Source organism: Myxine glutinosa, chromosome 1 (assembly GCF_964187855.1).
Source record: "Myxine glutinosa chromosome 1, kmMyxGlut1.1, whole genome shotgun sequence".
Classification (NCBI taxonomy): Eukaryota; Metazoa; Chordata; class Myxini; order Myxiniformes; family Myxinidae; genus Myxine; species Myxine glutinosa.
In genome coordinates this window covers 44,769,887-44,791,042 of record NC_136261.1, presented here as the reverse complement: position 1 = coordinate 44,791,042, position 21,156 = coordinate 44,769,887, and the positions used below count along the sequence as shown (strand labels likewise).

Below are 21,156 nucleotides of genomic sequence, written 5' to 3'. Positions count from 1 at the left end.
CCGTCTCTTCTTAATTTCACTCACCCCCTCTTCCACTTCCTCTAATTTTTGCTTTACCTCTTTCATTTCCCGGTGCGCTCCCTCAATTTCTTCCTCTAATGCCACCTTGGTCGTTTCTATGTGCATCCTTACTTCCCGTTCTTTCGTCTCCATTGCTTCTGTTACCTCGTCCAACCTCTTTGTCAACCCCTCATGTACCATCTGACATTCCCTCTTCGTCGCTACGAGTTCTTTTTTTATCTCTTTCTGTGTCGCCTTCAACCCCACGATTACTGCAGTGTTCTTCTCCACTTGCTCCCCTAATTCCTTTTGTCCCACCGTCAGCTGTTCTACTCCCCTCGTCAGATCCTCTATTCCCCCCTGTAACCTAGCCGTACTATTTCTCACCTCTTTCTCCATACGCTCCTCACCTCGCTTTACCTCTTCGCGTACCCCCGCGACCTCCTCGCTCACACCTCGTCTGATCTCCTCCCCCATTTCTCCCATCTCTTTGGTAGATGCTGCCCTCATCTGTTCCAAATCATTCCTCTGGGCATCCAATTTAGTTTCCAACCCGATTTTCACCTCCTCTATCTGATCTCCCATTTGTTTAATTTCCGGGGCGGATTGCTCCCCTATTTCCCTCAATTTGCCTTCCATTGTGTTTTCTAACCCCGTTAACCCAGTCTTCACCTCTTTCATTCCGTTGTCTAACCCCTCAAATTTGTTGTCTAAACCCTCAAATTTATTGTCTAAACCCTCAAATTTATTGTCTAAACCCTCAAATTTATTGTCTAAACCCCCAAATTTACTGTCTAAACCCTCAAATTTATTGTCTAGCCCCCCGATTTGATTTTCCAATCGCTCCCCCATTCTGTTTTCCATCCCTACAAATTGGTTTCCCATGTCATTCCTCAATCCCATATTTCCCATTTGGATGATTGCCTGCAGCTGCGCCATGAGGCCCTGCATGTCAAAGGCCGCTGGTAGAGCGGGCTCGGCTACCGCACCCACGTGCGAGGCGCCATTTTGTGCTGCTGCAACCTCGTGCGCGGCGCAATTTGATGCTGCTGCAATCTCGTGCGCGAGGGCGCCATCTCGTGCACCTGAACCCTCTGCTACCACATCCTCATTGCTCTCCTCCTCCATTATTACTCCCACCTCCTCCATGGGGTCCTGGGTCGCGTCTACCCCTTCTAACTCTCCCACCAGCATCCGGCCGCCTTGACCATCCATGGCACGACTTAAATTTAGATGTTATTACAATTTCGGCGGCTCCAAATTTTGAGTGCGCTAAGCGCCCTTCAGGTCCGAATCTCGCTCCTGACACCAATTGTTGCGGCCAATAGCACAATTGGTGTCCAAAATTTGGGCTAAATAAATTTAGTCCCACGTTCAAATCCCACTCCTGACACCAATTGTTGCGGATCTCACCATCAGCCCTTTTTCCCCTTACCAAGGGGGAATTAATCCCCTTGTCTGCGATTGACCGACGTGAGTCCTGAAGCTGCCCAGCTCCCTCCAGAGAGGCAGGTGAGCAACCTCGTTCGAGACCGTGGACAAGATGTTATTTTGCTGAGCGGATGGCAGCCCGCGGCTCGAACCGTTAACAGAAACTAGACCCGATTCTTAAACGTTGGCCGAATCGTGCCACAGGTGCTCAATGATGGAAGGGACAAGGACGATCAGACGAGGAAGAAGAAGAAGAAGAAGAAGAAGAAGAAGAAGACAAAGGTAGGAAATAACAGGATTTTTTATTATTTACCCAAGACTAAAGGAAGAAAAACAATCAAAGTAATATACAGTAAATGGAAGAAGACACAGTGCAATTTCTAGCTTATCTATACAGTCTTACTTATACCCCAGACAACATAAAGGACGGACGGCAATCAGACTTACACGGGGAATGATGATAGGGATGGCAGGAGGTTCGTTCCTCCAGCGAGGTTGTGTCCCGACCCACGACTCTCTCTCTCTCTGTCGGTCGGTAGTGCTGGGATTCTCCTCTCCAGCCTCGAACCCAGCTCCTTCAACACGCACCCAGCTCTCGTACCCGTTCAGCAGCACGTTCTCTTCTCGTATGTCCTCTCCTCGTACCAGTTCAGCAGCACGTTCTCTTCTCGTATGTCCTTTCCTCATACCAGTTCAGCAGCACGTTCTCTCTCGTGTCCTCTGGTATCTCCTCTGGTCTCTCCTCAAGCGGGGGTGTGACATGCCCTCGGCCGTTTTGGGTAACCCCCCCCCCCCCCCCCCCCCGTGCTCTGATTTGTGGCCTTATATGGCAATCCCATGGTCTTGTATCCTTATTTGGCCATGGAGCCGAACAGCGTGCCCCTCGTGGTGAGCCACGGGCTTGTATCCTTATTTGGGCATGGAGCCGAACAGCGTGCCCCTCGTGGCGAGCCACGGGCTTGTATCCTTATTCGGACATGGGGCTGAACAGCCCCGCCCCTCGTGGCGCGCCCTGGGCTTATCTCTTTTCGGCGACTCCGCCCTTCCTGTCCAAACAGAGAACGGAGCACATATTCACCATAGCAGCGAACGCCGCTTCCAAACCCAGGCCAGTTGAGAGGGCGCGCACCCCATGCTTGTCAAGCTGCTTTTCCCAGAGAGGGAGAGTTTGGCTGGGAAATGTAATTATTGAAGGGGAGCTATCCTTATTTGATTCGGTGCAATGGAGTGTCAATTACTGGGAAACAGAGCCTTAAACTGGAACACATAATAAGGGAATAACTATTTAGAGGTTCTAAGATTGGCTAGGTGTATGCGATGAATTAACTAAGGGGGACGACCTTTGACCTTTACAATTATGGAGGTATTTACACAGATCATGACATTTACAAAGGGTGGTATTTACAAAAATTACAGGATTCTCAAATCCGTTACTATATATATATATATATATATATATATATATATATATATATATATATATATATATATATATATATATATGTACATATATATATATATATATATATATATATATATATATATATATATATATATATATATAATATATATATATATATATATATATATATATAATATATATATATATATATATATATATATATATATATATATATATATACACAACAACAACAACATGCATTTTAAGGCCATGTTCCCTGCTAGAGCGGGGGTTAGCCTTGCGGCCCCCATGACAATCTTCTCCATTTTGCCCTATTTTCTGCATCTCTCCTTGTTAACCCCCTTGCCCGCATTTCTTCTTCCACCATCTTTAGCCAAGTCTTTCTCGGTCTTCCCCGTCCTCTACTTCCTTCTACATTAACTTCCATCACTCTTCTCAACCAGTCACTTTCATCCTTCCTCAATACATGACCAAACCATCTCAACCTGGTCCTCTTCACAGCATCAATCACAGGCAATATTCCCATAATCTTTCACAATTCATCATTTGTCTTCCTCTCTCTCAACGATACTCCGCACATCCATCGAACCATTCGCATTTCCACCCTTTCCAGCCTTCGTTGCTGCTCTACGTTCATTACCCATGTCTCGCTCCCATAAATCATAACACTTCTCACACATGCAGCATACACCTTTCCCTTCAGCTTCAGCGACACTCTCCTCCTCATCAGCACGCCACTCAGTTCCCGAAACTTCTTCCATGCACATCTCACTCGAGCAACCGTTGCCGAGTCTGATCCACCTTCTCCATTCAGCATGTCTCCGAGGTAGCAAAATGTTTTCACACCTTCCAGCTTCACGCCGTCTCCAAGATCCAACTCAACGTTTCCTCCATCTGCAGCTCCCTCTGTGCACACCTTACATTTGAATGTAGCTGCCACACTGGTTAATGACCCTCTCAGACCACTACATTTTTGATGAACCCACTCAGCACACATTGTACATTGAATGGAGTTCACTCCGCCACCCTTCCTGCACACAGCACACGGCCACTTCCCAGTTCTTTCCACCTCACCACATGCTTTACCACTTGCCATCACCTTTGTCTTTCCGATATTCACCTTCAGACCTTTTGTCTCCATACATTCCTTCCACTTGTTCATCTTTTCCTTCAGTCCATCCATACTTTCCGCAATCAACACCAGATCATCTGCATACAACAACTCCCACGGTAAACCCTCCTTTACGGTCTGAGCCAGCACCTCCATCACAGCTACAAATAGTAGTGGACTTAGTACCGACCCCTTATGCACTCCCACCTTCACCTCAAACTCACCACTGTTCCCGTCCTTCGTCCTTACAGCTGTGCGTGCTCTTTTGTACATTGCCATCACTACTCTGATCAACCATTCCTCCACTCCTAACTTCCTCAATGCCCATGTCAATACTTTGCGTGGAACCCTATCGAATGCTTTCTCCAGATCAACAAACCCAAAAAACAACTTCTTCCTCTTATCCATGTACTTCTCCTGCAACTGCCTCACAATGAAAAGCACATCTGTCGTTCCTCTTCCTGGCATAAATCCAAACTGCATTTCGTCGATCTTCACTTTCTTCCTTATCCTCCTCTCCAACACCCTTTCCAATACCTTCATTCCATGCTCCAATAACTTTATCGCTCGGTACGAGCCACACTCCAGAGGGTCACCTTTCCCCTTGTATAGAGGGACGAGGGTACTCAGTTCCCAATCCACTGGAATGCGGCCTTCTTTCACCACCAGATTACAGATCTCTGTCATTCTCTTCACACCCCAACTTCCTGCTGCCTTCAACATATCTCCCACAACTCCCGTCGGCCCTCCCGCTTTTCCACTCTTCATTGCTTTTATCGCTTCCTCAACTTCCTTCTCAGTTATCTTCTCTGCCGGTCCTAAAACTGGGTTACTCTCTATGTTGCCATCCCATTCATTCTCTGTATTCAACAGCATTTCCATATATCTTTTCCATCTTCCTTTAATTCCATCTGGGTCGACAACGATTTGTCCCACTTCATCCTTCAAGCAACTCACCCCCATCACATCACACCTCTCTTTCGCTATGTGCTTTGCAATCCTGAATACTGCTTTCTGACCCTCTTCCGAATCCAAGCGTTCTCCGAACATTTTCCTACATGCCTCCTGCGCCTTTGCTACCTCTTTCTTTGCAGCCTTCCTGGCTGCCTTATAACTTTCATGCTCTGCTGTTTCTGCTCCCGTACCCTTCGCCTTCTGCCACTCTTTGAACTTCTTCCTCTTCTCGTCAATCCTCTTTCCAACCTCAACATCCCACCACCATGTTTCCGAGTGCCTCGGTGGTCCTTTTGTCCATCCACATACCTCACCAACGGCTCCCAACAGACTAGCTTTCATTGACATCCAACCACTTTCAAGCTCAACCACATCATCCTCTACCCTACTCAGCCTCTCTTTTAATGCCTCCCTTACTGTCACCTCTTTCAACCTCCACACCTTCATTCTCGGTTGGTACTTCACCCGCCGAGCTCTCCTCGCACCTTTCACCCTTATGTCGCAGACAACCAAGTGGTGCTGTGAAACAGCCTCCTCCCCCGGGATCACCTTTGTGTCCCGGAGGTGCCCCCTATCTCGCCGACGCACCATCAGGTAGTCAACGGTTGTCGTCGACCCACCTGACGTGTATGTAACAAGCTTATTGTCCTCTTTCTGGAACTGAGTATTACAAATCAACAAATCAGCTCCATCAGCAAACTCCAAAATCCTTTCACCTTCTCCATTTCTCACACCATATCCGTAACCCCCATGAACTCCCTCAAAACCATCCATACTCCTTCCCACATGTCCATTCAGGTCTCCTCCCACCACAACAACTTCCTCATCTTTCACGTTTTCCATCAGCTTCTCTATCGCACACCAGAACTTGTCCTTCTCTTCATCGCTTCGACCAACCTGCGGAGCATATCCCGAGATGACGTTCACCAAGAGCTTTCCAATCATCATTTTCACCATCATCAACCTATCACTCACTCTAGTCACACTCACCACACTGTCTACAAACTCCTCAGAAAACAGGACACCAACACCATTCACGCCCTCCGGGCACCCTTGCCACACAAACTTGTATTTCTGTCCCTGCCTACCCTTCACCATTCTCACACCACTTCCCTTCCATCTCGTCTCTTGCACACACAACATATATATATTTATATATATATATATATATATATATATATATATATATATATATATATATATATATATATATTGTTGCGGATATGAGGCCTGTATTTTTTTGATTGTGTTGTATTGTGGTAAATTGGTGATGATTATTGTTTATTCTGCGCCCCCCTGCCTCCGGAGCTGTGTAAAGGTGAAAGGGCATCCCATAATTAGTCCACAAGCATACACGTCAGCCAATAATAGAATACCCCTGTTTGATAGTTATATCTTATTCTGTGTTTTAGAGTAAGGCTGTGTCTCCCATTAATTGAAGTACTCCATTGCACCAGTGGAAGAGAATAGATCCCCTTTCATTCCCATCCCCAAAATCTCCATTTCCTTTCACATCCCCGTTCGTCATTGCCGAGCCTCGATTGCCAATTACCTCCCCTCCAAAACCACCATTGAACAAGTGCCCGCCCGCCGTCATCAAGGGGGGAGCCAGAGGGTCGCATGACCAACCAGGGCCGAGGTGAGCACACCGATGGGCGTGTCCTGAAGGCCGGCGGCTTGATCGCTAGAGGCGCTATAAAGGCGCGCGCGCAAGAGACGAGTCGGTCAGAGTCAGTCAGTGGAGTCGGTGGTCAGTTGGTTGCGTTGGTTGCGGTGAGGAGTCGGTGGTGGTGGTCAGTGGTTGCGTTGGTTGCGGTGAGGAGTCAGTGGTGGTGGTCAGTGGTTGCGTTGGTTGCGGTGAGGAGTCGGTGGTAAAGAGTGAGTGGACCAAGAAAGAGTTGAGGGGTTGGACCAGACGAGTCGGACAAGTCCTGGGAAAGCACGCGACGTCCACAGCAGCCACAACAGCAGCTTGGGGCCTGAACGGCGGTTTTGAGCAGGGCCGCAAAGGAACGGCGGCTGCTAAACGCGCCGATCGTGCTGCAGGATCCCCTTGGACCTTCCTCTCCCTCCAGCCATCCACCTCCTGCCTTTCCACCCTTCTTGTGTACGTGAGTTTGTTTTGTTTGTTCTGTCCCTGGGTTAATTAAGTCTGTATAAGCTAGTATTTGCACTGTGTCACCTGCGTCTTATGTGTTGTAAATAAACTTGATTGCTCCTTTTTGCTTGTGTGTGTACAATAAATCCAATTACTCTTCTGTCCGTCTTCTCGTCTTATTCCTTTTCCTCTTTGCATTTCGTCGTTTTAGTCTTTTCCCAGATTGGGCAGCTGCGGTGCGATACGGCCAAAGTTCTGGGTGAATCGGGTGAGTCGGGGATCCTGTAACGGTCGCGGTTGGACCATCCGCTCGGCCCATCATAACATCTTAAACCGCGATCAGTAACAATTGGTTGTCAGGAGTTGGGATTCGGACCTGGGACTAAATTTGTTAGGCCCAAATTTTGGAACACCAATTGTGTTATGACAGTAACAATTGGTGTCGGGAAGTGGGATTGGACCCGAAGCGCGCTTCACGCGCTCGAAATTATTAACGGTGAAATTTGCTTTTGTTTTACAAAACCCGAATTTTGAAATCACGCCATGGCTGGTCAAGGCGACGGGATGCCGGTGGGAGAGATAGACGGGGTAGAATCGACCCAGGACCTCGGGGAAATGTATGTGGAGGAAGGAGAGGAGGAGAACATTGGCAATGTGGTTGAGGGGGTATCAGGCGCACATAATGGCGCCCTCGCGCACATGGTTATTGTGGCGCCAAATTTAGCCGCGCCCGTGGTCGCGGCAGCCGAGCCAGAGATGCCAATGAATTTGGACCTGTTTATGAAACAGATGATGGCCTTTATGGTAAAAACAGACGATAATTTCAAAGGGATGGAAAACAGGATAGGGGGCCAAATGGGGGTAATGAGGGACGAAGCGAGGGGTACCGGTGAGGGATTAGACAAGAAATTTGAGGGGTTAGACAATGGGATAAGAGAGGTGAAAAATGGGTTAATGGGGTTAGAAAATAGGATGGAAGACAAATTGAGGGAAATAGGGGAGCAATCCGCCCGAGAAATTAAACAAATGGGAGAGCAGATAGAGGAGGTAAAAATCGGGGTAGAAACCAAATTGGATGCTCAGAGGGATGAATTGGGACAGATGAGGGTGGCATCTACAAAGGAGATGGAGGAGATGAAAGAGGAGATACGACGAGGTGTAAGTGAGGAGGTTTCGGGGCTACGCGAGGAGGTAAAGCGAGGTGAGAAGCGTATGGAGAAAGAGGTGAGAAATGGGGCGGCAAAGTTACAAGGGGGAATAGAAGATCTGACGGAGGAGGTGGAACAGCTGACAGAGGGACAAACGGAGTTAGTGGAGCAGGTTCAAAGGAACACTGCGGTACTAGGAGGGTTAAAAGCGACACAAAGAGACATCAAGGAAGACTTAATAGCGACACAGAGGCAATGTCAGATGGTACGTGAGGGACTGACAATGAGGGTGGACGAGGTGACAGAGATAATGGAGACAAAGGACCGGCAGGTGAGGATGCACATAGAGACGGTCACGGTAGCCTTAGAGGACGAACTTGAGGAGACGCACAGGGAAATAAAAGAGGTGAAGCAAAAATTAGAGGAAGTGGAAGAAGAGGTGAGTGAAATTAAGAAAGGACGGACAGAAACTAAAAGAGAAATCCAGGAGGAGGTGATGGAATATGTGCAAGGTCGGTGCTCAACTCATGATGTGATGCTCACTAACCAAATAAAGAGTTTGCAGGTGGCAAAGGAGGTGTGACGACGAGGTACGGAGGTGAGTGGCAATGTATATGATGTGAGGAAAGCTTCAGTCGGCTTGGGGATTGGTTTGGATCCGGGTGTTCGTGAAAGGCCGTTGGTGAAGTGTGCGACAGGTCTGGTGTGCGAAAAAAGAGGTGTGCGAGAATGTCCGACCATGGGGTGTGTGAGGAAAAAGTGCGCGCCGACTAGTGAGTGTGCTGTCGAGAGTGAGTCGGTAGTAGCGCGTGTGCGAGGGAGCACATGGAAGCGCGGTGTGGGGATTGTTACGGAGGAAGTAACGAAAAAGTGTGCGCAAGAGGATGCGCAAGAAAGGTGTGTAACGGACGGGTGCATGGGGAAAGCGCATGCTGTCAAGAGTAAGGGAGAATGCACGCCTGTGGTGAGTGTTACAGAGGATGTAACGGGAGAGTGTGCGCAAGAGGATGCGCGAGAAAGGTGTGTAACGGACAGGTGCATGAGGAAAGAGTGCGCTGTCGAGAGTAAGGGTGAGTGCGTTGTCAAGAGTGGTGGTGAGAGTAGTGAGAGTGGCACGGAGCGTGAGTTGGTTGTGACAGGTGAGCGAGGATGCACACCTGGAATGGTAGAGCGTGTGCGGGAATGCACACTTGAGTTGGTCATGAGGCACGTGGTTGGGTGTGCGGGTGAGAGCACACCTGTGATTGTCACAGAGGAGGTGACCGAGGAGGGGGCGCGAAGAGGTGTGTTGGTGAGGTGTGCGAGCGACGAATGTGTGCCAAGGTGTTCGGTGGTCAGGTGTGTGACCAAGTCTGTGAGCGGAATGAGTGTACCGAGGTGTGTAAGGAAAGGTACGAGGAGCATGGGAACAGCTGGAGGTATGAGCAAGAAAGGGGTAGCGTATGCGTGTAACCATGCAGGTGAGGCATCGACGGTAACCGGGTTAGCGGTTAGAGCGACTTTTAGCCGAATCGGGCCCTCGGTGCGTGCCGGGCTTCGCGTGCCGCGAGAACCAGTGGGGATCCGAGCCACGGCGGGTTCGAAAGGACCGCCGTATGCGATCCACGCTGGGCTTCGCTTGGAACGGCCGCGTCCGGGCTCCACTAGGCGGAGCGGGCAGCCCGATAGGAAGGGTCGTCATGGCGACCACTTTCTATTGAGACGTTCCGGCAGGTCGAGATTGGGCAATTGGATGGCTCCGCGCCGAAGTGGTGCGTGGGATCTCGGCCCGGGTAAGCCCCCGCCCCTGCCCCGAATGCGGGACGTATCCAGCCGCTGGCACGAAAGAACCCGCGTTCATTGCTCGGCTGTACGAAGCCGAGCTTTAGAAGGGAATTGGCGCACCGAGAGGATCTAATAAGTAGACGGGTGATGAGGATAGTGTTTTGGCCCCGAAATTAGAAAAAAAAAGGCGAAATTTGATGATTGGTACGGAGAATTGGCAGTAAATGGAAAATTTTTGAATTGGTTGGATTTGGACGAGCGAAATTGATAGTAAGACCCCCGATGTGGTGGGATGGCAAATCCACCATCCCTCACGAAAAGGGGGCAAATGCGCTATAGTTTATGGGGTGTATGGCAGTGAAAACTAGCCTGGGTGGGTTAGGATATTGTGTGTAGGGATCTAGCGAAGATGACATTAGGTGACGTTAAGGTTAGTTAGTGACAAGGATACCTGTAGTGTGGACGCAGGTAGATTAGCGTGGATGATAATGATGTGGGAGCGCAATAGTTTAAAGGGACGACTGGGAAGCGCAAGTTTCAGAGGGGAGTAGTTAGATGAGATGATGCCATGTGTTTGAGAATTGAACAGGTGTGATTGCACAGGTGTGCAACTGAACAGGTGTGTGGAGCAGTGTTTGAGTGATGGTGATGGTGATGTGTATTGTGATGACCAAATGGTCCAGGAAGAAAGGAGGGTGCAGGTGGCACCAGGTGTGAGGGCACAGGGGTGCAACAACAGGTATGGAGAATGGTAGTGTGGAATAAATGGAGAATTGGAATGGATGGTCGTGGAGTGAGTATGGTGGAAATTGTGGAGTGGAGTGGATGGTGCGAAGGTGTGAATGGGGGAAGAGTGGACCCCCATCACGGATACCCGGGGTGGGTAGTGTAAGTGTTAGGTAGAGGGTACAGGTAAATTGTGGTTGGATATTGGCATCTGTGGTGCGGGTGAAAGAATGGTCTTTGGATGGGTGCATTAGTGTTGTGGAAATGGCTGGGCGTGTAGCCTGTTAGTGTGTGTAGTTGGTTGGGCACTCCACCACTGTGAGGATGTCGGCCAGGTGAGGCCGCAGGTGGGCTCTGGGAGCCGGTAGTAGTTGTGTGGATGGGGCCCGAGGATCCGGAGGACGGACCCGGGTAGCCCAGTGCCAGAGGGCACCGAGTGGGGTGACAGAGCCAGGAGGGGCTTTCCCCAGTTAGTTAGATTAGGGTGAGGAGCTAGGTAAGCTCGGGTGGCAACTGCAGTGGTGGAGGTGTGCAGGTGGGTAGACCTGCTGGGAGAGCTACACGTCGCAGCCCAGAAATTGTGCGAGGACACCGGGAGATGAATCGGGGGAGTGAGACCCCAAATGGAGAAGCACCACAGTTTGGTCAATGGGAATTGGTTTTTAGAACCCATAGTGTGAGTTGGCCAATGGATTGGCGGGGAGAGACCCCGGGTAGTGTAAAGTGTGTTAAAATCATTTAGAGGATAGTTAGGATGAAGGATCTCCTCGCACCATCTGCATCCACTCACCTGAGGTGACAGGTACTCCACACCATGCCATGTTTTGATTATTTTTTACTGTGCAAATGTTTGGATTGTGAGACGCATCATGACGTGGGTGTGACATTGTGCTTTGACGTTCCATCTCTTCCTCCTTATGAGGATTGATGATGAATTTGGTGATGGCAAATTTTGAAGTAGAGGGATTGTGGAGACGAATTTGGTATAGAGGAAATATGGGGAAGACGTGACCGTAGTGACGAATTTGTAAATGGGTAGATTTTGTAAATATGGGGTAAGGGCAAGGGTAGTGTAGGTGACAGGGGGGTGACGTACGGTAGGGACGAGCTTTCTCACTTCGCCCTCCGTACGCATTTCGCCTTGCATTGCCTTATTGATGTGTACCCTTGTGACCTTACCCCTCGCTCATTTGTCTTTCCCCTTTTGTCTCCCACATGACCTGTGCGCCATTGGGCGCCGAGGGGAGCGTGCGTGGGTCAGCCATTGTGCGCCCGAAATTCCCAGAACCAGCTGTCTGCATCGATGCACCACATTATGGACCACATGCCTGTGGCCGAGCACCACTTATGGACCCCATGGGTTGGGGCATGGCCCCTCTGCTGGAACCGGCCATGAGGGCCCGAAATCTTGCTGGCGGACCTAGGCCACAGGGCACCGATGCCCCACAGGTGAACCACACGTAGTCGGCCCTGTGGGCCATAAATAAAGAAAATAAAAAGGACACATTGGGCATACTTTATTGAAAATAGGCCGCCAGTAAGAAAATGAAAGAATGACAACATCTGGAAGACCAAATAATAATAACCAGCAGAGGGAGCCGAAGAGCAAGAGATCACCTGCAGGGTTAGGGGTTGTTGATTTTATTTTTATTGAACATGCATTGAACATTGATGAACACTGGTGACTGCACCGATTGGTGCTTGGGTGTGTATTGGTGCGTTTTTGGGTGCTTTCATGGTGCGTCGATGCAGAGCAGACTGTCTCCCCCCCAGAAAGAACAATCACAGGTCCTGGGTTAGTTTTGTAAATAAAAATAGCGTCATTGTAAATAATGCTTCCCACCGTCAGTGTATAGTTTGAAGACCATTCCGCAATTCGGTTAACTGTGGGCGTAAGTCTGTTAGGCAGGGTGCAATGGAGCAGCGGGACACATTTATTTATGTTTTAAAACTGTCGCACTCAGGGTCAAGTTAAAAGTAGAGGGAACTACACCTACGTGTCACACTAAATAAAAGTTGTAGGCCCGGGACGTGCCTAAGAGGAGGAGGGTGCAGTGTTGCGGATATGAGGCCTGTATTTTTTTGATTGTGTTGTATTGTGGTAAATTGGTGATGATTATTGTTTATTCTGCGCCCCCCTGCCTCCGGAGCTGTGTAAAGGTGAAAGGGCATCCCATAATTAGTCCACAAGCATACACGTCAGCCAATAATAGAATACCCCTGTTTGATAGTTATATCTTATTCTGTGTTTTAGAGTAAGGCTGTGTCTCCCATTAATTGAAGTACTCCATTGCACCAGTGGAAGAGAATAGATCCCCTTTCATTCCCATCCCCAAAATCTCCATTTCCTTTCACATCCCCGTTCGTCATTGCCGAGCCTCGATTGCCAATTACCTCCCCTCCAAAACCACCATTGAACAAGTGCCCACCCGTCGTCATCAAGGGGGGAGCCAGAGGGTCGCATGACCAACCAGGGCCGAGGTGAGCACACCGATGGGCGTGTCCTGAAGGCCGGCGGCTTGATCGCTAGAGGCGCTATAAAGGCGCGCGCGCAAGAGACGAGTCGGTCAGAGTCAGTCGGTGGAGTCGGTGGTCAGTTGGTTGCGTTGGTTGCGGTGAGGAGTCGGTGGTGGTGGTCAGTGGTTGCATTGGTTGCGGTGAGGAGTCGGTGGTGGTGGTCAGTGGTTGCGTTGGTTGCGGTGAGGAGTCGGTGGTAAAGAGTGAGTGGACCAAGAAAGAGTTGAGGGGTTGGACCAGACGAGTCGGACAAGTCCTGGGAAAGCACGCGACGTCCACAGCAGCCACAACAGCAGCTTGGGGCCTGAACGGCGGTTTTGAGCAGGGCCGCAAAGGAACGGCGGCTGCTAAACGCGCCGATCGTGCTGCAGGACCCCCCCTTGGACCTTCCTCTCCCTCCAGCCATCCACCTCCTGCCTTTCCACCCTTCTTGTGTACGTGAGTTTGTTTTGTTTGTTCTGTCCCTGGGTTAATTAAGTCTGTATAAGCTAGTATTTGCACTGTGTCACCTGCGTCTTATGTGTTGTAAATAAACTTGATTGCTCCTTTTTGCTTGTGTGTGTACAATAAATCCAATTACTCTTCTGTCCGTCTTCTCGTCTTATTCCTTTTCCTCTTTGCATTTCGTCGTTTTAGTCTTTTCCCAGATTGGGCAGCTGCGGTGCGATACGGCCAAAGTTCTGGGTGAATCGGGTGAGTCGGGGATCCTGTAACGGTCGCGGTTGGACCATCCGCTCGGCCCATCATAACATCTTAAACCGCGATCAGTAACAATATATATATATATATATTTGAAGACGTGCATATATACAGGGTGTTTCAAAAATATGGACTCGATTTGAAATCGCTATATCTCTGCAACCACAAACCGCCCATAAATGAACCTCTTACCACTTGAAAGGGCGGGGCATAGAGTTTCAAATGACCACCGCTAGATGGCTCTCCCAGCACACCAACAGCCTCTAGCCTCAGTCGTTCACCCCGCAACAATAAAATGGCGACCCCGCAACACAAGGCGTTTTGCGTTCTGCATTTCAGCAAGACTGAAATCCGTAATTGCGGTGCAGCGTGCGTTTCAACGGCGTTTTGGCATTGATCCGCCAATGCCAAAGAGCATTCGTCGTTGGTACCGACAATTTGAGGAAACAGGCTGTTTATGTAAGGGGAAGAGCCCAGGGCGACCACGCACTTCAGAGGAAAACGTGAGAAGAATTCAAGAGAGTTTTCTGCATAGCCCGCGCAAGTCCACTCGTCGTGCCAGTCAAGAACTTGCGATCCCTCATACGACTGTCTGGCATGTGTTAAGGCAACGTTTAATCCTGAGGCCATACCGGTTGCAACTGGTACAGGCTCTTCGTACAGGTGACAAAGGAAAGCGTGTGGAATTTAGTGATGCGATGTTACAGAACATGGAAGACGACAGCTTCTTACCGCGTTTGATTTTTAGTGATGAAGCAACGTTTCATCTAAGCGGTAAAGTTAACCGTCACAATGTGTGCATATGGGGACTAGAGAATCCACACGAAACTGTAGAGCATGAGCGTGATTCCCCGAAAGTGAACGTGTTTTGTGCCGTTTCTCAAATAAAGGTTTATGGCCCTTTCTTTTTCGAGGGAAAAACAGTTACGGGGCAAACCTATCTCGAAATGCTGCAGAACTGGCTCTTTCCACAACTTAATGAAGATTCCGATGACTTCATTTTTCAGCAAGACGGAGCACCGCCACATTGGCACCTGCAGGTTCGACGTTTTCTAAATGACACACTGCCTCAACGTTGGATAGGTCGCGCGGGACCCCAAGACTTGGCGCTACACTCTTGGCCCCCAAGATCCCCAGACATTACACCCTGCAACTTTTTCTTGTGGGGATACGTCAAAGACAGTGTTTTTGTGCCACCATTAGCGACTAATCTGGATGAACTCAAAAACAGAATCACGGCAGCGGTGACTTCAGTGAAAGAAGACACTCTGAGAGACGTTTGGGACAAATTCAACTATCGTCTCGATGTTGTCCTTGCAGCAGGTGGAGGGCACATAGAGCATTTATAAAATGGTTAGTAAAACTTGATAACTCATTAAACCGTTTGTAACTTTTTGTGTAATTGTAACATGTTGTCGTGAAATATACAGCTTTGAAATTGGGTCCATCTTTTTGAAACACCCTGGTATATATATATATACCGCATATATATACAGTGAAACCTTGACTTACGAGTTTAATTCGTTCTGTGACCGAGCTCGTAACTCAATTTGCTCGTTTCTCAAATTAAATTTACCCATTAAAATGAATTGAAATGCTATTAATCCGTTCCAGCCCCCAAAAACCACACCAATTTTTTTTTAAATATACAGTATATATAAAAATATCTCGCGCTTTATATTTCACCTGTATGCAGCATACAAGTTGGCAGGATGGCCTGGACTGGAGGTACGCACACTTGACTCTAAACTGTCCAGCCTGGGTTTGAATCCCGACCCAGCTATAACCTGTCATGGGTGAATCACAGGCAGGGTGATTCATCAATGTGTGTACCGCTAAACTGGGCGCCCCGTTTGCGTCCCATTAGTTGTTGGATGTTAAGGATCTCACCGTGTTTTCCACAAAGAGAAGGCGAGCTATCGCCGGCACTCTGAACAAGTTGTGGCCTGGCATGCTCTTCTCCTCTGCCGTTATATACGTCCTCCTCGGCATCTTTTTCCAGAAGAGCCCTGTCTCGTCACAGTTGAAGATTTGCTGGGGGATGTATCGTTCGGCTTCTATCAGTTCGGCAAAAGTTATAATAAAATCTTCAGCTGCCTTCACATCCGCCTCACCAAGTCGACAACATGCACACCTCGCTCATGTTTTTCGACGATTGCGTGTTTTATATCCAAGCACATCATCCTCTTCTTCTTCTCAGTACTGCCCTTGGCACTCAATTTCTTAGGACCCATGGTTAAAACTAAGAAATTTTCCAAAATAACCAAAATGCGAAAACAAAGCAGCAGCGATATACGGCAGAGATGCTTGCACGGCAAGATAACCACGTGACCTGAACCCACCTGGTGGCGGGTGGCGTAAGCTCCAAAATAACCAAAATGCGAAAACAAAGCAGCAGCGATATACGGCAGAGATGCTTGCACGGCAAGATAACCACGTGACCGGAACCCACCTGGTGGCGGGTGGCGTAAGCTCCAAAATAACCAAAATGCGAAAACAAAGCAGCAGCGATATACGGCAGAGATGCTTGCACGGCAAGATAACCACGTGACCTGAACCCACCTGGTGGCGGGTGGCGTAAGCTCCAAAATGCGAAAACAAAGCAGCAGCGATATACGGCAGAGATGCTTGCACGGCAAGATAACCACGTGACCGGAACCCACCTGGTGGCGGGTGGTGTAAGCTCCAAAATAACCAAAATGCGAAAACAAAGCAGCAGCGATATACGGCAGAGATGCTTGCACGGCAAGATAACCACGTGACCGGAACCCACTTGGTGGCGGGTGGTGTAAGCTCGTAACTCAGATCTCGGCTCGCATCTCAAAGCAAAAAACCGCCCGAGCGACGGCTCGTATCTCGGAAAACTCGTAAGTTGGTGCACTCGTAAGTCAAGGTTTCACTGTATATGTATGTATGTGTGTGTGTGTGTATGTGTGTGTATATATATATATATATATATATATATATATATATATATATATATATATATATATATATATATATAATATTTTTTTTTTTTTTTTTTTTAAATAAATAATCAGGAATTAAATTCCTGCGTGGGGCTCGTGTGAAAAATTCTGACTCAACCTGGGACTCAAACCAAGGACCTCCATCACTTTCACAGTGACAGCCCACTGAGCCATTGACTTAACGGAATCTCCTCAGAAATTTTCCACCCTTTTTTTTTTTTTTTTTTGTATACAAGATCGAGGCTCGTGAAATCTTAACAATAACAATGTGAGCTTTATAATGGCCGATGTCTTACGCACCTGCCAGGCAGACCCCGGATGTGAGCGTAAGTATATGTATGCGTATGTACGTGTATGCAAGTATATGTAGAAGTGCATTGGAGATTAACTCATCTACAATTTTAATAAACAGGAATTAAATTCCTGTGTGGGGCTAGTGTGAAAAATTCTGACTCAACCCGGGACCTGAACAATTTTTTTAAAAATTGATCGTCAGAAATGGCATTTCGTGCGTTCTTGAAAGTTTCTGCAGTTCCTTGCGTTCTTCCCTGGTCCAACAGTTCAACATTCGAAGACACATGAAAGCCCACAGAATGTTGTTTCTCACAGTCTGAGAGTACTTTAGGTGCTTTTTTGCAAACTCCAAGCAGGCTTTCATGTGTTTTTCACTGAGGAGAGGCTTCCGTCTGGCCACTCTGCCATAAAGCCCAGATCGGTGGAGTGTTGCAGTGATGGTTGTCCTTCTGGAAGTTTCTCCCATCTCCACATAGGAGGATCTCTGGAGCTCAGCCAGAGTGACCATCGGGTTCTTGGTCACCTCTCTTACCAAGGCCCTTCTCCCCCGATTGCTCAATTTGGCCGGGCGGCCAGCTCTAGGAAGAGTCGTGGTTGTTCCAAACTTCTTCCATTTAAGAATTATGGAGGCGACTGTGCTCTTGGGAACCTTCAATGCAGCAGAAATTTTTTTGTAGGCCTCCCCAGATCTGTGCCTCGACACAATCGTGTCTCTGAGCTCTGCAGGCAGTTCCTTCGAGCTCATGGCTTGGTTTTTGCTCTGATATGCATTGTCAGCTGTGAGACCTTATATAGACAGGTGTGTGCCTTTCCAAATCATGTCCAATCAATTAAATTTACCACAGGTGGACTCCAATCAAGGTGTAGAAACATCTCAAAGATGATCAAGAGAAATGGGAGGCACCTGAGCTAAATTTCAAGTGTCATAGGAAAGGGTCTGAATACTTATGTCAATGTGATATTTCAGTTTTTTCTTTTTAATAAATTTGCAAATTTCTAAAAATTTGCAAATTTCTTTCTAAAATCCTGTTTTCTCTTTGTCATTATGGGGTATTGGGGTATTGAGTGTAGATTGATGAGGAAAAAAATGAATTTAAACGATTTCAGCATAAGGCTGCAACATAACAAAATGTGAAAAAAGTGAAGGGGTCTGAATACTTTCTGAATTCACTGTATGTCGTCTACAACGATACACATTACATTCTCGAATTTATATCGCCATTTTAAGGATACTTTTTGACTGGCCCTCATATATATATATATATATATATATATATATATATATATATATATATATATATATATATATATATATATATATATATATATGCTGCTAGTACATCTTAGCTTGGTAAAGCACAAAAGCGCAATTTGTGTCCGATAAAAGCCGAAACTGCACAAACTCGGAGAAGTAATATCCATTTGCCACATGAGAACATTACTCTGCATTACTGAAATGTGCCCTCCCCTCTGCTTTACTAATAATAATAAACAAATAATAAACTGAAATGTGGGCACCACAGGGCACCTTTGGAAATAAAAAAAAATTTTTTTTACTGATTATTGCAGGTGAATTGGAGGAATCATGGATTAGCAAGAATATTAAAATGTTTTCGGATAGTCTCCAAGAGGGCCAAAAACCTATAAGCGGCTAGAGATGTCTCTCACATGACTGGCTGCTTATACTTTTTTGGACAGTGAGATTAGCTGGCAATAAAATGGTGATTGCACAAAGTGAGCAACAATACCTCATCGGAGATGTCCTTTTGACGCTGTTGATCCTCGTTGTCAGGGTAAATCACTTGGTCCCTGAGGGTTCCAAGGGTCATGTATGGTCGCTGCAGAGACACAGTTGGTCGCTTACAACAAAGATGTTCCACCATCTCCCCAACCACTGGTACTCGTACAACTCCCCCAGCTAGCCAATTTCGATTTCCTCCAAAAGCAATTAATCAACCAGTCCCAGTCTCTGTCTATATATATATATCCTTATTGAGGCTTTGTAAATACCTGTGGTACATAGAAAAGCTTGCCACGCTCTGGTTTTGTCAAGGTTCCACTGAACAGTGGCCAGAGCTAGGACCAGGGAACAGAGGAGAACAGGTTAAGGTGAATGTACGTTAGAAACAGAAAGGGAATGAGGAGGGAATGTGAGGAAGGATGAAGACAAAGGAGAAGAGGGATGGGATGGAGAGAAGCTAGGAAAAATGGAAAGGAAAAACAGGAAGGAAGGCCAGTACAGGGGTTTATTGGATGGTCTCACCTCACCAAGAACCCTGAAGAGAGAACTTTTCCCACAGCCATTGGGTCCACAAACCAATACATTGGTGCCAGACTTTACCTGAAGGAAGAAGGACAGAAAGAATGGTGAAGATATTATTGGACGAATGAAAGAGAGTTAGCAAAATGAGTGAAGGGCGGGAGGGAAAAGTGCTCGGGTTGTCCCGTTTGGTGCCCCCATCACCAAACAAGGCAGGTTTGAGCACTTTGCTCATTTATGTTGGGATTCCAGGTTCAAATCCCATGGACTGGGTCAATTTGTCCATCATCTACGTTCATCATCTACCATCACAAAAAAAATATGTGAAGTCAGTCAATGTAGAATGATCACCTCAAAGGAGAGCTGGGGAATGAGAACATCACCGTTGGGTGTGGTCAAAGGTATACGGTCAAACCTGCAACAAATTGTGTTCCCAGGTCAACACAACTTAAGCAATTGATTATTGGTGATTCAACCAATGACTACCAAAGATCAAGGACAAAGCACTTACCCCTTCCAAAGCACAAATGTTCGATACACATCCAATCACGTGATACTGATTTTAAAAAATTTTCTTGTAAATGTTCCACGTTTCCACTTGCCTTTCCTCATTCACTGAACCTTCCTTTTTAGGTCACCTCATCTCGATTCTCGAAGAGATGAACTTGTAAAATGTGTCAGTCCGTTAACGTTTTGCTATTTTTCCTACTCCTTCCTTATCACCCGGCTGATTGTTCTGAAACTTGACACATGAATATAAGGCAGTAGGCCGCACAATCGCTTGGGCTTCGATTTGGGATCATGGTGGCTCCTAGCGGGGGTTACCCCCTGAAACTTCTGATTCCTACTCGTCCCTTATTTACCAACCGATTGCACTGAAACCCGATAAAGCCCTTCTACACGATGGTCCACAGGATCGCTCGGTCTTAGATTTTTCGATTTCGGATCAAGGGGCCTCCCAGGGCATTTGGGGGTTACCTAGGGGGTTCCCTCAAATCAGCAGAGATCTGAACTATAACCTCAAGGGATGACCGGCAGCCCATTCAGCACTATTTTTGATATTGCTCTCAATTTGTTTTATTGCTATGAAAGGCCTCTGACTTCAACATCAGAAATTGGTTCAAGATCAGAAATTGTCAAAATGTCTATACGGTACGGTACTTGCTCGGGGTAACCATGGGCAGGTCATGAGTGGAATATAAATTTGCCCCCATACCTCCCCGAGGATGGGGAGATGACAGCTTAGTTAGGGTGTATATTTGTGTAGCTTTGCCGGCACCTTTGTGGAAAAAAAAAAAAAAAAAAACGATCACCTATTGCTCTACAGTTATCTCAAGGCTCTGGCTTCTGATTTTCACTTCTTATCCCGGGTTAGCATCAGCTGTTTCTGCTCCTTGGTCACAGCTGCTGATGATCCGAATATAAATTTCCTGATCTCTGAGAGTCACCACTCCCACTCAACTCCAGTCTCTTCAGGCCATGGTGCCTCCTTACTCATTCGACGTGCTTCTCATATTTGCTCGGTATGTATTGGGATCAACAGTCCTTGTGAGTATTGTGAGTAATGGGAAGTCCTTCCTTGGCACACCTGAGCTCCTCACCACATACAAGGCTTTCATCCACAGCTCAATGGAATACTGTTCTCCCCTATGGGCCGGTGCTCCTGCCTCACACCTCGCTCGGCTTCACGCTGTTGAAACCAAAGCTTTCAGAATCATTGAAATCTCCTGCGATGAAGCTAACTCCGAGGGCCTTTCACTCA

At 47.5% G+C, this 21,156-nt stretch overlaps 1 protein-coding gene across 3 annotated transcripts in view; it reads right to left on the bottom strand.

Annotated features, from left to right (window-relative positions):
- The window catches only part of ABCD3 (ATP binding cassette subfamily D member 3), a 73,915-nt gene that overhangs the window by 19,239 nt on the left and 33,520 nt on the right, over positions 1-21,156 (bottom strand). For all 3 annotated transcript variants that reach the window (XM_068110464.2, XM_068110474.2, XM_068110492.2), the window contains 4 exons: positions 19,746-19,809; positions 19,398-19,475; positions 19,145-19,210; positions 18,883-18,972 (listed from right to left, as the gene is read on the bottom strand). In XM_068110464.2, the coding sequence (XP_067966565.2) occupies positions 18,883-18,972; positions 19,145-19,210; positions 19,398-19,475; positions 19,746-19,809 (298 nt within the window). The remainder of the gene's footprint in view (positions 1-18,882; positions 18,973-19,144; positions 19,211-19,397; positions 19,476-19,745; positions 19,810-21,156) is intronic.